The 18,074-nt window shown below is 40.1% G+C and overlaps 1 protein-coding gene across 1 annotated transcript in view; it reads left to right on the top strand.

Moving 5' to 3' along the window:
• ttk (ttk protein kinase) overlaps window positions 1-13,716 on the top strand; it is a 46,225-nt gene extending 32,509 nt beyond the window's left edge. Inside the window, exons 16-22 of the mRNA XM_078400238.1 lie at window positions 756-907; window positions 1,758-1,882; window positions 3,467-3,544; window positions 6,481-6,657; window positions 11,270-11,360; window positions 11,997-12,094; window positions 12,711-13,716. Of these exons, the coding sequence (XP_078256364.1) occupies window positions 756-907; window positions 1,758-1,882; window positions 3,467-3,544; window positions 6,481-6,657; window positions 11,270-11,360; window positions 11,997-12,094; window positions 12,711-12,788 (799 nt within the window). The 3' untranslated portion in view covers window positions 12,789-13,716. The remainder of the gene's footprint in view (window positions 1-755; window positions 908-1,757; window positions 1,883-3,466; window positions 3,545-6,480; window positions 6,658-11,269; window positions 11,361-11,996; window positions 12,095-12,710) is intronic.
• Window positions 13,717-18,074: the final 4,358 nt, after the last annotated feature.

The raw sequence follows: 18,074 nt of genomic DNA, 5'->3' as shown, positions 1-18,074 counted from the left end.
AAAGCCCCCTCAATATAATATTTAATTAACAGTTTCTGCCATTTCCTCAGTCTATTTCATATTATTATATTATTATGGGTGAGTCTCAAATACAGAATGAATTTATTCTCCAAACTATTTTAGCTGCCAGTTTGTATAACTATTCGTGATAAATGCACAATTTAAAAAAAAAAAAATTAATGAATATTTTAACTTCCCAAATACATTTGTTTTACTTTTTTTGGCTGTGGATAATACCATCAAGGCCTTGTGGCCAGCATTTCCTTCCAAAACCCATCTTTATTTTACTAAACCTTTGCATATATGCCACATCAAATTCTGGTGTCACTTAGTGTTAATTTTGTTTTTCTATTTTACATATGATGTAGCTTATAGAGTTGTACTATATCGATGGTTAATATTCTGGCTTGCTAACTGTAAAGAAGCTACGAATTGCTTCCAACAATGATATTGAGCTCCACCCATGTGATTTCAAAATTTTCACCTTAAAACTAAGACTAATCCCTTCCCCTTCTTCCGCCTACCTCCCCTATCTCTACTGCCTGTCATAAGTGATAGGAGCAGAATTAGGCCATTTGGCCCAACAAGTCTTGTCCGCCATTCAATCATGGCTTATCTATCTTTCCTAACCCCATTCTCCTGCCTTCTACCCTGACACCTGTACTAATTAATATTCTACCTATCTGCCTTAAAAATATCTATCTAAATCTGCCTTAATGTCTTTTCAAAACATTCAATTGATTTGTTTAACACAGTGAGATCACAGATAATTATATCTACACGGTAATGGAATGTGGTAATATAGACTTGAACACTTTGCTGCGAAGGAAAAAGGTCATCAATCCACTGGAACGGAAATTATACTGGGGAAACATGTTGGAAGCTGTTCACACAATTCATCAACATGGTAAATATTTGTTTTAAACTATTGAACAAAAATTGAATTTGCCTTTTTCCAGCACTTTTATTGTAATTGTTTAAAAAGAATACTTCTCCCGAACTGAAGCCATTGGTTTCTTATTTTATAATCTGTTTTAATTTACAACTGTCCTTCACAGAAATTAATCTGATAACATAGACATTGAACAATACAGCACAGGAACAGTCCCTTTGGTTTACTGTGGTTGTGCCAAACATGATACCAACTTAAACTAATCTCTACCTGCATGTGATCCAAATCTCTAAATTGCCTGCATATCCATGTGCCTATCTGAAAGCCTCTTAAATACTAGTATCATATCAGGCTCCACCATTACCTCTGATAGCACATTCCAGGCACCCACGACTGTTTACAACAAAAGTCATGTCTTGTACATCTCCTTTAAACTTTGCTCCACTCATCGTCTTTCATATTTCCACCCTGAGAAAAAGGTTCCGACTGTCTATATCTCTGTCTCTCATAATTTTATATTCTTCCATCAAATTTCCCTCATCTGCCATTCCAAAAAAAAAGTCCAACTTGCAGCTAATACCTCTGTAAACCAGGCAATATTCTGACAAACCACTTCTGCACCCTTTCTGTCACTCCTTTCATTTGCTCTGCAAACCTTCATTTGGGCATATCTCAGAGGATTAAGTAAATAATATCTTCAGGAAATTTCTGTTACTACAAATGGCAATTTTTTTTGCTGCTTGGTTAATATTTCTATTCGAGCAACTTCAATCTCAGAGTTTACATTTTATTCTGCATGATTTGTGAGCAGTGTAAAATTGCTGCAAATTCATCCATGTATCATGAGCAAGCATTTTGTTTTTAGGTATTATTCATAGTGACCTGAAACCAGCTAATTTTCTGATGGTCGAGGGAATGCTGAAGTTGATAGATTTTGGCATTGCTAATGAGATACAACCGGATGTGACCAGTATTAGTAAAGATGCTTTGGTGAGTAATAGTTTTGCAAAGAATTTGGTATCTTGACACTAATAATAAAAAATTTAGCCTTGGTTATAATTGCTAATTGTGCAAAATGTAAACACATTTTAATTTCAAAGTGATGGTTGACATCACTGGGCCCAAATTTTGTGAGTGGATTGTAACACAATTGGAACTATATATGAAACACAATTTACTTGCCCTACGAAAGACTCAGTGGCGCAGCTTGATAACCCCACAAATCTAGTGACTGGTGGTCAATTCTGACCTCCAGCATTGCCTGTGCGGATTGTACATTAATAAGTGTACATTTATATTTGTACATTCCCTGTCACAGCACTAGAGCACTTGTTTCTTTCGCTTGATGTTAAACTAATCTCTCGGACTGCATTCACTTCATTGACTCAAAAGGAGATTAATGGAATGAGAGATTTTCTCTTTTGTTGGAAGGTAGTTGCAGATAGTATGTTTTTAACCAAAAGAATGTTTTAAACTTTTAATAAGGGTCCACATCTTGCAATGTGGACCCTTATTAGTGCAGTTTTGGCTTTTTACAAATTTTGCTATTTATCAGTTTATTAAAATGTAATTTTTTATCACTAGTTGTCTCTTATCAAGAAAAAACTTCTGCCTCATCAAGTGCTGATTGGGGAAAAAAGGAAGTTTATCAAATTGATGAAGTACACATTCTTTGAAAACTGCAGTAACATTTGAAGAAATTTCACGGGAAATAAATATAATTCACAATTTGATAACAGTGTAGATTTTAAATCTGATTGGTGAACTAATCACAGAATACTAATTGCATGCCATTTCAGTTCCCCTTCTCATTCCCACACCAACCTATCAATCATTATTGGTCTTTTCCACCACCAAGGTAAGACCCAACAGAAACTAGAGGGACAACCTCATGTTCTGCCTGAGTAGACTGCTACCCAAAGACGTGCACATTTGAATTTTCCAATTATAGCAAACTCTAGCATCAAGTATGTTTTTTAATCTCCTTCCCTGCCACATTTTCCTGTAGCCTTTCCCATGCCCCAATACCACACACCACCATCCCCTTTTTGTCCCCCTCCTGGCTCCATCCATTTACTACCTACACATTTCACCCACCTATATCTCCTTCTTATATGTTTCTGGTTTTAGCTTCCCTTTGCCTCTTCCATGATAATGGGTTCCCTTTATCATCTTTCCTTACTTATTAGGTTGGTAACCTACGTGTTCCCGCTTATCACCCACATAACTATCTCTGCTTTCATCCTCCCATTCTTCTCTCTGGCTCCATCTGCCTCTGGCTTCCAACTCTTTTACCCACCCTTGCCTCACTCCATCAGCCCCTCTTTCTTTGGCTCTTCTCTGTTCACCAATCACCAACTGGGCCTTTCTCGACACTCCTCTCTTTATGCTCGATATCTTCCCTCTCCATTCTCAGTTCTGATGCAGTCTCTACCCATAGTGACCACAATCCCTTTCCCACCTGACAGATGATACTCAAGCCACTTAGTTTCTCCAACAGATTGTTTATTGCTCCAGATGCCAGCATCTGCTGCCTCTTCTTCTCTCAGAATACTAATGTTAATTATCTCTTAGGTGGGCACGCTAAATTTCATGGCACCTGAAACCATTAAGGATACGTTCTCCAATGGTGAAACCAAGCACAAGTCAAAGGTAAGAACTATCTCCTGTATATTCTGTATTTGGATAGGTTTGGTCCATGTATGTGAATATATATTTCATCATTTATCATGTGTTATAGTTAATACTATCAGAAAAAAATGCTGTTTTACAATAAATTTATAATCTGTGAATAGCGGAAAGGAAATAAACATTCTCTGATCTCAGGTGAATAAGGAGTGATAAATGAAGTTTGGGACTTGTGTGCCCCAATGGCTAGAATGTTGCAAGGTGAAAATATAATGAGAGGGATATTTGTGGAAGGGAGCTTTGCAGGACAGGGTGAGAGATGAAGGATTTACAGAAGATTGGAAGGGAAGAAAAGGGAAAATGGCAATGAACAGCTTGAGTAGGTTAGACTTCGTAGATCACTGTTATTGTGATATGAATTATTTTATTGGCCAAGTACGTGCATATACAAGGAATGTGCCTCGGTGCTCCGCTCACAAGTGACAACACAAACAAACGGTTAACAATTACGAATAAAGCATAAACACATCAAAACAATAAGGATACAACATTACGGTCTAAACATGTGGGTGAAAAATAAACCAAAGCAAAAAAAGAAACAACAGACTTTGGTTATTGAGTAGAACTGCCACTCGTGGCAAAAAGCTATTTTTATGTCTGTTCTGTACATTGTACATGTATACACATGTACATGTCTACACATGTACATGTCTATACATTGTATAAGATACAATGTGAGACTGGAGAGCAGTGCTGAGAAACAAGTGGCGTTTGGACAAATAATGGGAGGTGGGGCTGACCTTAAACAAGACCACACTCTCAAAAAACGTTCTGCAGGTTCACTGGTTTTCTTCGGCAGCCATTTGAAAATAGTGACTTAAATGATAAATTTTATAAAGGTGTGAATACGGAGTTTCAAATGTGGACTGGAAAAATAAATTTAAAGGCAAGTCAGTAGATACCAAAAGGCAGACATTTGAGAGCGATTTTACAATTTTTGACAAAGATACATTCCATTCAGATATAATTACTCGGAGCATGATGATCTATCCATGGCTAATTCAGTTAATGATGGTATCAAATTGGAGGAAAAGCCATGTGAAGATTAACGATAGACCAATTGGTTGGAAAAATGACTAAGGATTAGGAAGAATTAGCTAAGAAGAAATATAAAAAGTAACAGCTAGTATATAAAAAGGAATAGGACAACTAAGGTAACATTGGTCCCTTAAAGAATGAGATTGAGGAATTGATAATGTGTAATAAGGAAATAGCAGAGACATGAAACAAATACTTTGTCTTTATCAAAACATAATGTGGTAGAGAAACTCAATGGGTTAGGCAGTACTTTGGAGGGAATAGATACTGTTTTGAATTGGGACCTTTCTTCAGACTGATGGTGTAGGGCAGGAGAAAACTGGAAAAGGGAGATGGGTGTGGGGAAAAACTGGCAAGTGGATACTGGTGGTGGTGGGGGGGTTAGTGGAGTTGATTGCCAAATAGGTGAATTAAGTGATATAGGCTAGATGTGAAAATTAGACAAATAAATAGCAATAAGGAGCAACTTTTTATCTGTCTCACTTTAGAAAGTTGCATATTGGGTCTAGACTCATTGGAATTCAAAAGCATGAAACATTAAAGATTTGGAGAGGACTTGGCAAGGTAGATACTGCAGGTTGTTTCACCTCAAGGAGGTTTTATGAACCAGGGAATGCATTTTCAGAATAAGGAGTTCCCCATTTAAGATGAAAAGGGGAGGATTTCTTCTGAGAATGCGAATATTTGAAATTTTAACCGAAAGAGCTGTGGATGTTATTGAATGCTGTGCAAAAGAGATTTTTGGTCTATGACAGAAGTTGAGATCAATGGGGAACATAGGAAGTAGAGTTAAAATTGAGTTCAGCCATGATCTTGTTGTAAAGTGTATTAGGCCTTTTGCTGTTTCTTACATACTTATCTTAAATTTGCAACTTTTCAAGATACGGGCATAACTGCATAAGATCACTCTTTATTACTCATTTTTTATTACCCTGTGAAAATAATGGTAGCTGCCTTCACTGTCTTGAACCACTGCCATCATTATAGTAAAGGTTTTCATGCAAAACAATTGTGCAAGATGTTCCAGGATTTGGAAGTGTTGATTTGAAGCAATCTATTTCCATATCTGGAAAAAAAGCAGCTTAGAGGGAAGTCTGCAGGGCTGGTGTTCCCATGCACCTGTTACTCTTGACCTTGCTGTTAGAGGTTATTAATTTGGGCAATGGTTGCTGGTGTAACTGAAGTGAGTAACTGCAGTACATTTTGTGAAGGGTACACGCTGCAGCCTTGGTGTGCTATTTAGGGTGGTCTTTAGAGCGGTCTTTAGAGCTGCCAAGTGGGCTGCTTTATCCTCATGGCATATGCATGCCGTGCAATGTCAGGCGGTGATTCATTATTGCAGTGTACTCAGCCACTGATCTGCTCTTGTTGTGGTATTTATGTGTCGGAAAAAAACTGCAGATGCTGGTTTAAATCGAAGGTAGACACAAAATGCTGGAGTAACTCAGTGGGACAGGCAGCATCTCGGGAGTGAAGGAATGGATGACGTTCCGAGTCGAGACGCTTCTTCAGTTGTGGTATTTATTTGACTAGTCCAGTTGAGTCTCTGGTAAATGGTGACCTCCAGGGTGTTGATAGCAGGGGACTCTGAGATATTAATGTCTTTGAATATCAGAGAAAGGTGATATTCTCTGATATAGACTCTTGTAATGCAGATGGTTATTGACTGGCAGTTTTCTGGAGAGAATGTTATTTGCCCAATGTTAACAGCATAAACTGACTTCTGTCTAGTGCTAATGTGCACAGGCTACTTTATTTGGTGAAGTAGTTGAACATTATTATAAAATTCAAGATCTCTTGAATGTTGTTTTCAAAAAGTGATATATGGAATAATTCAAATTTTATTGTGTGCTTCATTGCAGATAAGTCCAAAGAGTGATGTATGGTCTCTTGGCTGCATCTTATACTACATGACTTATGGAAAGACTCCATTTCAGCACCTTACAAACCAGATCAGCAAGCTACAGGCTATCACAGACGTACACCATGAAATTAAATTCCCTGCTATTGCAGAAAATGATCTGCTTGATGTACTGAAGGTATGTAATTTTCTATCAAGTAATAAAAAAGCATAGGACACCTTAAGATGTGGGAGAAGAACACTGAGGTGTGTAGCTTACCTGAAATTGAAAAATTCAGTGTTCATATCAATGGGTGGTAAGTTATCTAAGTAGAATTTAAAGGGAATTTCTGGTTGGCTGTCAGTGACAAGCAGAGTTCTGCAGGGTCGGTGCTGGGGCCGCTACTCTTCCCGTTGTATATTAATTATTTGGATGAAGGGATTGAAGACTTTGTTGATTATACGAAAATAGGTGGAAGGGCAGGTCGTGCAGAGAAAGCAGGGACTCTGTAGAAGGACTTGGACAGGTTGGGAGAGTGGGCAAAAAAGTGGCAGATGGAATAGTGTGTAGCAAAGTGTGGAGTCATGCATTTTGGTAGTAGGAATAAAGGCGTAGACTATTTTCTAAATGGTGAGAAGATCCAGAAATCGGAGGTGCAAAGGGACTTGAAAGTGCTGGTGCCGGATTCCCCAAAAGTTAATCTGCAAGTCAAATCGGTAGTAAGGAAGTCAACCGCAATGCTAGCCTTTGTTTCAAGAGGGCTAAAATACAAAAATAGGGATATAAATGCTGAGGCTCTAAGGCCAGGCTGCATTTGGAATATTGGAATATTGTGAGCAATTCTGGGCACCATATCTGAGGAAGGATGTGCTGGCCCTGGAGAGGGTCCAGAGGAGGTTTACAAGAATGATCCCAGGAATGAGTGGGTTAACATATGGGCGTTTGACAGCACTGGGCCTGTACTCGCTGGAGTTTAGAAGAATGAGGGGGACCTCATTGAAATGTACTGAATAGTGAAAGGCTTGGATAGAGTGGATGTGGAGAGGATGTCTAGGACTAAAGGTCACAACCTCTGAATTAAAGAAAGGATGTTCCTTTAGGAAGGAGATGGGAAGGAATTTATTTCGCCAGAGGGTGGTGAATCTGTGGAATTCATTGCCACAGAAGGCTGTGGAGGCCACGTCGATGGTTATTTTAAAAGCAGAGATGGATAGATTCTTGATTAGTATGGGTGTCAGAGATTATGGAGAGAAGGCAGGAGAATGGGGTTAGGCGGGAGATAGATCGGCCACAATTGAATGGCAGAGTAGACTTGATGGGCCGAATGGCCTAATTGAGCTCCTGTTGCTATGTCCTTATAATATGCAATCTTATTCTTCTGTTTTACACTGTAATAATGAAGACGGAGTACTGACAGGTCAATGTGAGTGGTAGGACGGTTAAAACGCCATGCACCTGGAGTCTCATGGTGGCGATTGTATACTGCACACATACTCAGCAAAACGGTCGTATAATCTACTCTTGATTTCACCAGTGTAGGGGAGACCACAACCATGGTTTATGCTCCTTAACTTTTCAAATGGATGACCTGATTTACACCTTATTCCCACGCCAACTCTAGCCCTGCCATATCAGAAATAATTATTTGTCCTCTCCACCTCCACTTTCTCTAATTTAAATTAGGCTTTTTATCTCTCTTCAATTCTGGCAAAGGGCCTTTAGCCGAAAATGTCGAGTCTGCTTCTTCTTCCAGAGATGCAATCTAAGCCTATATTTCCTGCATTTTCTTTTTAATGTAGGAACTCTAACATCCAGAATATTTACTTTTGTACTTTGATTCTTCCTGTCATAAATATTGAAGCATGCGCTTTTTGAAGAAATGCATTCACGCATGAATCATTTGCCTCACTACGTATTCTTGCTCCATTGAAACAGTAATCCTAATCCTATTATTTGCTTTGTTATCCTATTTTATTTCAATAGACAAGGCAGTTATGTATTTAGTTTGATTGAACACCTATGCTGAGAAAAGCTTGTTGCATAGTGAGTTAAATATGACACTTGGGATGAAAAGCTTATTCATGTGGTTGAGTCAGGACCTTTCACCTAAAGGAGATAATGAGGAAATTTTAGTTTTTTAAAATAAAATGTTCATGTCAATATTGGTGGAGCAGTATTTTGGTAGATTCCTCTATTTTAAATTGTTATTAAATGTGATGATAGAAGTTGAGATGCAATGGGTTGTTGGAATTTGGAGTGATGTGACACAGAGCAGAGTGAAAGCAGACATCCTTGCATTTTTAAGGGAAACGGTTATTTGAACCAGAGGAAGGTGTGCTGTAGCAATCATGTGGAGTCCTGGGTTTAACTTTGAATTGGTCTAGTCAAGTCAAGTCAAATTTATTTGTCACATACACATACACGATGTGCAGTGAAATGAAAGTGGCAATGCCTGCGGGTTGTGCACAAAAAGAATTACTGTTACAGCATATAAATAAAGTTAATAAGTTACTATTATTGACGACAAAAATTAGTCTCTGGGGTTATAAAAGTTGACAGTCCTGATGACAAAATCATGAGAGGAATAGATCGGGTAGATGCACAGTCTTTTGTCCAGAGTAGGGGAATCGAGGACCAGAGGACATAGGTTCAAGATGAAGGGGAAAAGATTTAATAGGAATCCGAGGGGTAACTATTTCAGACAAAGGTCAAGTCAAGTTTATTTGTTACATACACACACACGATGTGCAGTGAAATTAAAGTGGCAATGCCTGCGGATTGTGCACAAAAAAGAATTACAGTTACAGCATATAAATAAAGTTAATATAGAGAAGACAAAATTTAGTCCCTGGAGTTATAAAGGTTAACAGTCCTGATGGCCTGTGGGAAGAAACTCCGTCTCATCCTCTGCGTTTTCACAGCGTGACAGCGGAGGCATTTGCCTGACCATAGCATCTGGAACAGTACGTTGCTGGGGTGGCAGGGGTCCCTCATGATCTTGCTTGCTCTGGATCTGCACCTCCTGATGTATAGGTCCTGCAGGGGGACGAGTGTAGTTCCCATGGTGCGTTCTGCCGAACGCACTACTCTCTGCAGGGCCATCCTGTCCTGGGCAGAGCTGTTCCCAAACCAGACTGTAATGTTGCCGGACAGGATGCTCTCTACAGCCCCAGAGTAGAAGCAATGAAGGATCCTCTGAGACACTCTGAATTTCCTCAGTTGTCTAAGGTGGTAAAGGCGCTGCTTAGCCTTACCCACCAGTGCGGCAATGTGCGTTGCCCACGTCAGATCCTCTGCGATGCGGACTCCCAAGTATTTGAAACTGCTCACCCTATCCACAATAGACCCATTTATCTCCAGTGGCGTGTACGTCCTTGGATGTTTAGCCCTTCTGAAGTCCACAATCAGCTCCTTTGTTTTTGTGACATTCAAGAGGAGGCTATTGTCCTGACACCAGAGTGCCAGATCAGCCACCTCCTCCCGGTAGGCCTTCTCATCGTTGTTGGAGATCTGGCCCACCACCACAGTGTCATCAGCAAACTTGATGATGGAGTTTGAGCTGAACCTGGCCCCACAGTCATGTGTGTACAGGGAGTACAGTAGGGGGCTAAGGACGCAGCCCTGGGGGGGATCCTATGTTCAGGGTGAGGGAGCTAGATGTGTGTTCCCCCATCCTGACCACTTGGGGCCTGGCAGTGAGAAAGTCCAGGACCCAGGCACACAGAGGGGTGCTAAGCCCCAGTTCCAGCAGCTTCTCAACCAGTCTGCTGGGGACTATTGTGTTGAATGCTGAACTAAAGTCAATGAACAGCATCCTCACATAGCCCCCCTGGCTGTCCAGATGAGAGAGAGCGGTGTGTAGAACCTGGGAGACCACATCATCCGTGGACCTGTTCGGACGGTATGCGAACTGTAGTGGGTCCATGTTGCGAGGAAGGAGGGCGCAGATGTGCTTCTTGATTAGCTCTCAAAGCATTTCATGACAACCGAGGTGAGGGCCACCGGTCGGTAGTCATTTAAACACGCTGGAGAGGCATTCTTTGGCACCGGTACAATGATGGATCTTTTGAAGCATGCAGGGACCACAGACTTTGCCAAGGAGAGGTTGAATATTGTGGTGAGCACTGGAGCAAGCTGAGTAGCACAAGACTTTAGTACTCGCCCAGATATACCATCTGGGCCTCCAGCTTACCTCGTGTTCACACGCGTCAGAGCCCACCTCACCTCACCTCATGCTCGGACACCGAGAATGTGTGCACATCCCCGGTGGTGGATCCCCCTCCAGCCTCCCTAGCCAGCGCCCCTTCGGTGCTGTTTTTAGACGGCGAGCTGGTGGTGTTACCCGTCTCAAACCGTGCGTAAAAAGAGTTCAGGTCATCAGCTAAGGAGGAGCCGGCACTTCCGGTTGGGGGGGTGCTGGACCTGTAGCTAGTTATAGTCCGTAGCCCCTGCCAAAGGCGCCTGGTGTCCTGCTGCTCCATAGAACACTAACCAGCACATGGGTGCCTTCTGTCCCATAAACTTCACAACTCAAACTTTTCAAGATATAGTTGGCTGCCTTTGAGTCTGATGTCAGTTATGTATTTTAGAAGATAACATACAGTGCTCTACATTATCTGCACTTATAATCCAGGCTAATTGTGTTAATTAGTTGGGGGGAAGGAACTTTCTATACCAAATTTCTTATTGCATAAAGTTGAGGTCTGGATTTCATCTGCGTTTATAATCTAGAAATTATTGTACTTAATGTGACTAAATATATTGTGTGGCTCCTACTAACTGTGAGTTGAAACTTGTTTCATATGAATAGAAATGCTTGGCACGGAATCCCAAGGAAAGATTATCAATTGTGGCATTGCTCGATCATCCTTATGTACATCTCCAAGTTCAACCACAATCAGGTAGGTCTCATCCTCAATTAGTTACAGGGAGTCAATTTAATTTCATGCTCTGTAACCAAAGGTTGCAGATTCGAGTTTTTTTTAAAGAATCTTTTTGCTTTCAGAGTCGTTATTGTCTAAAATGTAATATTTGAGAATGTGATTATTCAGTATTAACCATCAAAGGGGAATTTAAATGGAATTGAGAGAAGGCCTGGGGTTAACTAGTTGACCGATAAAGAACTAAATAGGCATGATAGGCCAAAGAGGGCAGTAAATTCAATGACAATGTTTTGTTGACGCATGTGTCTCTGTGTTAATATGTCAAACGAAGAAACCAGGCCCAGTTATATAGCAGACGCAGCATTTAATCTGGTCTCTGGGAAAAATTAATACTGAGAAAAACTTTAAATTGGCAAGCCAACCCAAATTGCTGAAACTCATCAAACCAATTCCACATTTGAAACGATTTAACTAGAATAATTGAATTAATCATTTCTACTGAATGATGTTGACACACAAAATGTAAAAGGTGAGTTTTCAAGAGGAGACTAAAATATACTCTAAGAGTAAGGGAGGAATATGTATCATTGGTGCTAAACGGAGTCTGCATATTGGACATGGCAATTAAATGCTGTATGTATTTAATTTGTGCAGTGATGGAACCTAATGAGAAATCCAGAAAAGATGTACATCACGTCTTAAGCCAGTTGGTAGCTTTGAATTCTCCAAACAGCATCGTAAGGGCAACCAGAGTAAGTCATATCCTCCTTTATCGCATATATTGAATTTGTGAATACTTGATTTGTAATTTATCAAATTTTTCTCTGAATCACACTTGCAGTGTACTTTCAGAGAGATTATGTATTGACTATTTAGTTAATTCTGTTTTACCATATCGAGGTTTAATGTATTCAAAATACACCACTCATAAGGTCATAAGTAATAGGAGCAGAATTATGCCATTCGACCCATCAAGTCTACTCCACCATTCAATCATGGCTGATCTATCTCTCCCTCCTAATCTCATTCTCCTGCCTTCTCCCCATAACCCCCGACACCCATACTAATTAAGAATCTATTTATCTCTGCTTAAAAAAATATCCATTGACAGCCTCCACAGCCTGTGGCAAAGAGTTCCACAGATTCACCACCCTCTGAATAAAGAAATTCCTTCTCATCTTCCTAAAGGATGTCCTTTAATTCTGAGTCTATGACCTAATCCTGGATTCCCCTGCTAGTGGAAACATCCTTTCCACGTCCACTCTATCCAAGCCTTTCACGATTCTGTACGTTTCAACGAGGTTCCCCCTCATTCTTCTAAACTCCAGTGAGTACAGGCCCATAACTCTTGTTTTCATTCTTTTTTAGGCTTTATGGGAGCAGTATAACAATGGTCGTGATCTTGATGCATCTGCTGTTATGAAGCAATCCCAGCAGCGTTTGTAGCAGAAAAAAATGCTGTGTTCCTGCAAGGAAAAATGCAGATCAAGCCAGAGAAGGCTGGGACTTTTTATCTTGTATCTAAAGGAAGATGTAGAGCAATAGAACATCGGTATGGTTCTCCAGAAAATGACATGTGCTGGTTGCTGTTACGTGTTTGTGTATATAGCTGTTGTGTGTAACATCATAGCATTTTGTCTGGTAAATGTTTACTCTCTGTAGTAGCAAGTAGTGTCCAAGACTCTGCTGATCTACACAGGGGAAGGACGGATACAGCACTTCCAAACTAATATTTTAGAAAACACATAATTCATGATGCAAATAACCTAATAACAAATGTTCTCTTTGCAAGTGCTCTTTGTTAGGATGAGGAGTTGAGCCTGAATAAAGTTTATTCAATTTCATTATTAGGAAGGTAGGCTGCTACTGCACCTGCTTTCCTTTTATATTTTACACTGCTGCCTGTGGAGATCTCAAAGTAATTTTGTGCAGAGTTCCTATTCTTGGAGCTAAAGAGGAGCCATTCAAAGTCATTCATGGATGGTTACCAGAGATTGTATTTCAATCTTGTTCAGTTAGAATTTAACACGAGTGCCAGAGTTGGAAAGTCTGACCCACTGTGTCATTTTCACATTTGAAGCTTTAGAGCCTTAATCTGATTCATTTGGTAATTGAAATGTGCTAAGACAAATTTCATGCTTGTCTGGTGAATTTATTTTTGACATTGAAGTCTTTGATGCATTTCCCACCTAAAACTGTACACTATGTTAAGATAACCTGTAAATACCTTTGAACTATACCAGCTATTAAAATTGGTCAATGTATGTGCTCGTATTTTTTTTAAATGACAACTCTTGGCTCTGAGTATAAGCTGTGATTTGGCCGACTGAAATTATTACTAATGTACATTACCTAATTTGTAAATGCGAATAAAAAAACATGCAAGAAAGTGCATTATACTTTAAACAATGTAGTTGCCTTTGGGTGGTGATAATAGTTCTATCCTCGTGCAGTTATTAATTTTGAAACTCTTGCTTTTAATCTGCTAGTGTAAGAACTGTGGAAAGATATGACTTTGTCATTGGAAAATTTGAACTATCTGAAAATTGATGCCGTGAGACATGCTGACGTTTAAATAGATGTTAAAATTTAGATCTAACTACTTAACTTCCATTTTCCCCTCAATTAAGTAACTAGTAATTCCAGTGATTGGCATTGAAGTTTGCAGTACGAATGTAACATTAGTGAAGTTTACAATTTATGGCCAAGTTTGCTTCAAAAGATTTTAATCCTGACTTGAAAGATTTTCTGGTTTGTGTAGTATATCTCTTAATAATTTGTGTAAATTGATAGCCAAGATATTCATACTCCAAATAAAACAATGAGCTATTACATCTCCCCTAAGCTTTGTACTAATGTTACAATTTGGCATTGGAGCAAAAGAGAATGTGAGAATGTGATTCATTTCTCCAAGCATGTGGTGAGGAAAACTGTTAACATGCGGTTCAATAATCTGAAATACAAATACAGATCAACCTCCTGCCTACTTCCAATGTTTGAGCCGATGGCATGAAATATAAGCAGGAGCTAATGTTAGCTAGTTTAGTTGAGAGTGATACAGCGCGGAAACAAGCCTTTGAGCCCACCGAGTCCGCGCCGCCCAGCAGTCCTCGCACACTTACATTATCCTACACACACTCGGGATATTTTACAATTCTACCAAGCCAATTAACCTACAAACCTGCAAGTCTTTGGAGTGTGGGAGTACATGGAGAAAACCCACGCGGTCACAGGGAGAACATACGGTGCCCTCCATAATGTTTGGAACAAAGACCCATCATTTATTTGCCTCTGTACTCCACAATTTGAGAGTTGTAATAGAAATAATCACATGTGGTAATCACATTGTCAGATTTTAATAAAGGCCATTTTTATACATTTTGGTTTCACCATGTAGAAATTATTGCTGTGTTTATACATAGTCTCACCCATTTCAGGGCCCCATAATGTTTGGGACGCATGGCTTCACAGGTGTTTGTAATTGCTTCCTTAATGCAGGTATAAGAGAGCTCTCAGCACCCAGTCTTTCCTCCAGTCTATCCATCACCTTCAGAAACTTTTATTGCTGTTTATCAACATAGGGTCCAAAGTTGTGAAAGTCAAAGAAGCCATTATGAGACTGAGAAGCAAGAATAAAACAGTTGGAGACATCAGCCTAACCTTAGGCTTACCACAATCAACTGTTTGGAACAGCATTAAGAGGAAAGAGAGCACTGGTGCAAAAGGACTGGCAGGTCAAGGAAGACCTCCACAGCTGATGACAGAAGAATTCTCTCTATAATAAAGAAAAATCCCCAAACATGTGTCCAACAGATCAGAAACACTCTTCAGGAATCAGGTGTAGATTTGTCAATTACCACTGTCCGCAGAGGCTACACTGCAAGATGCAAGTCACTGGTTAGCTGCAGAAATAGGATGACCAGGTTACAGTTTGCCAAGAAGTACTTAAAAGAGCAACCACAGTTCTGGAAAAAGGTCTTGTGGACAGATAAGATGGAGATTAACTTATATCAGAGCAAAGGAACTGCCCAAGATCCAAAGCATACCACCTCATCTGTGAAACATGGTGGTGGCGGTGTTAAGGCCTGAAGGCATTGGTTCACTTATCTTCATTGATGATACTGATGGTAGTAGCATAATGAATTCTGAAGTGTATGGATACATCCTATCTGCTCAAGCTCAAAAAAATGCCTCAAAACTCATTGGCCGGCTGTTCATCAGCAAGACGATTTCAAAGCTAAAAAATGGTAAATTCTTGAGTGGCCAAGTCAATCACCCGATCTGAACGCAATTGAGCATGCCTTTTATATGCTGAAGAGAAAACTGAAGGGGACTTCAGCATAAGCTAAGTAAAACAAGCATAAGCTGCAATGCAGGCCTGGCAGAGCATCACCAGAGAAGACACCCAGCAACTGGTGATGTCCATGAATCGCAGACGTCAAGCATGCAAAGGATATGCAACAAAATACTAAACCTGACTACTTTCATTTACATGACATTGCTGTGTCCCAAACATTATGGTTCCCTGAAATGGGGGGACTATGTATAAACACTGCTGTAATTTCTACATGGTGAAACCAAAATGTATAAAAATGGCCTTTATCACATCAGACAATGTGCACTTTAACCACATGTGATTTGTTTTCATTACAATTCTCAAATTGTGGAGTAAAGAGGCAAATAAATAAATGATGGGTCTTTGTCCCAAACATTACGGAGGGCACGGTACAAACTTTGTACAGACACCACCTGTAGTTAGGATCGAACCAAGGTCTCTGGCGCTGTAAGGCAGCAATTCTACCATTGTGCCACTGTGCCACCCTGTTGGTAAGGCATGATGTGCACTGCATAAAGACATGTTGAATGTGCCAAATTAGACCAATCTCTTCCAAGCATGAGTTATTTCCTATTCCTGCCACTGATGTGAGGCGGGCTGGCCTATAATTTCCTGGAATATATCCATTTCCCTTAAGCAAAGGCGCAACAATTTGTTACTCCTAGATTGGGAAAAGTTGGCTGCCAGGTATGAGTTTGCGGGTAAAGCTGGCTGTTCGACTGGGCTTGAAGCTGGTTCACTCAATTTAAGTGCATGCACGCAGATTGAGAAGTTTGTCTCCTTGCATAATTTGTAACTTTTTTCTTGGAGAAAATTTAAAGTGTTTTGGAAATGTACTAACATCTACATTAAGTGATATCAACTTGATTTCACAATGGTCAACCGGACTAAACTGCATCATTTTTTAAAACGCTTGTATGTACCATTCACATTTGAAATCGGTCCTTAATTGCAGTTATCCAAGTAATTTTCTTGACCATAAAGATTGAACCATTGCTTGCCACATAATCCAATTGGTCTGGCATCCTAATAATAATTGCTCTTTGAAAGCTATTTCGCTTCAAATTTCCAACCAATTGATTTTTTTTGTTCATCTTTTACAGCATCTGGGAATTAGGCACAAGACCAGTATTTATTGCTTATCCCTAATTGCCCCAGTCTTGAAACACTGCAGTTCTCATAATATTTTTGAATAGGGAGTTCCAGGATATAATTTCTGTTAGGGTACCTTAGGAAAGTTGCCTTTCTAGGTTGCATTTGAAGATGCTGAGGTGCCAACTGTTGATGGATCAAATGCTTGGTGCCAGCCCAATGAGTAGATTTGAATGACAGCTGTTTGAGGCTAATTGAGTTAGTAAGACCATTGATTGGTAGGTTACCATTCATATAATTGAGAAACTGTTTCAGAAATGAATCAGCAGGGGCAAAATTGGTAATATAATGATCAGTGATTCACCTGGACACCAATTCAATTAAGTAACTTTATACATGCCCAAAACGTTAATACTTATTAGTGGGCGAAACACAAGGTGCTGGAGGAACTTAGCGGGTCAGGCAGCATCTGCGGAGCGAATTGACAGGAGAAGTTTCCAGTTGGGACCCTTCTTCAAACTAATTCTTTAGGTCATGACCCTTCTTCAGACTGATACATGATAACATTCAGGCAATAGTTAGTGTAAGAAAATAACTGCAGATGCTGGTACAAATCGAAGGTATTTATTTCACAAAATGCTGGAGTAACTCAGCAGGTCAGGCAGCATCTCAGGAGAGAAGGAATGGGTGACGTTTCGCGTCGAGACCCTTCTTCAGACTGATGTCAGGGGGGCGGGACAAAGGAAGGATATAGGTGGAGACAAAAAGATAGAGGGAGAACTGGGAAGGGGGAGGGGAAGAGAGGGACCGAGGAACTATCCAAAGTTGGAGAAGTTCATTGACTGGAGGAGGCCCATGACAGAAAGGTCAGACTGAGAATGGGAAGGGGAGTTGAAGTGCTCAACCACCGGAGATCAGGTTGGTTAAGGCGGACTGAACGAAGGTGTTGAGCGAAACGATCGCCGAGCCTGCGTCAGGCAATAGTTGTCAACACTAAATCAAACTAGGTTATGTTGACCATGAATGCCCAGGATGATGTCCTGTGATCTTCATAGCAAAGCCTGGCCAGCACTCTGCGGCAAGGCCAAAAGGTGAGGATGGTACCCAACCCCTCAGATTGCCTTTTCATTCTCAGAAGTGTGTAAAAAAAAACCAATTAAGGGGCTTTCAGATATGCACGTGGATATGATGATGATGATACTTTATTGTAACTTGTACTGAGCCAGGTAGAGTGCAATTTGTTTGTTTTTGTATACAAAGTACACAAAAGAGTCACCACAAAGGTGCCCAGGGAATGTAGGAGT

Source organism: Rhinoraja longicauda, chromosome 5 (genome assembly GCF_053455715.1).
Source record: "Rhinoraja longicauda isolate Sanriku21f chromosome 5, sRhiLon1.1, whole genome shotgun sequence".
Classification (NCBI taxonomy): Eukaryota; Metazoa; Chordata; class Chondrichthyes; order Rajiformes; family Arhynchobatidae; genus Rhinoraja; species Rhinoraja longicauda.
Note: the sequence above shows the minus strand (reverse complement) of the source record. Positions and strands in the feature narration are given on the sequence as shown.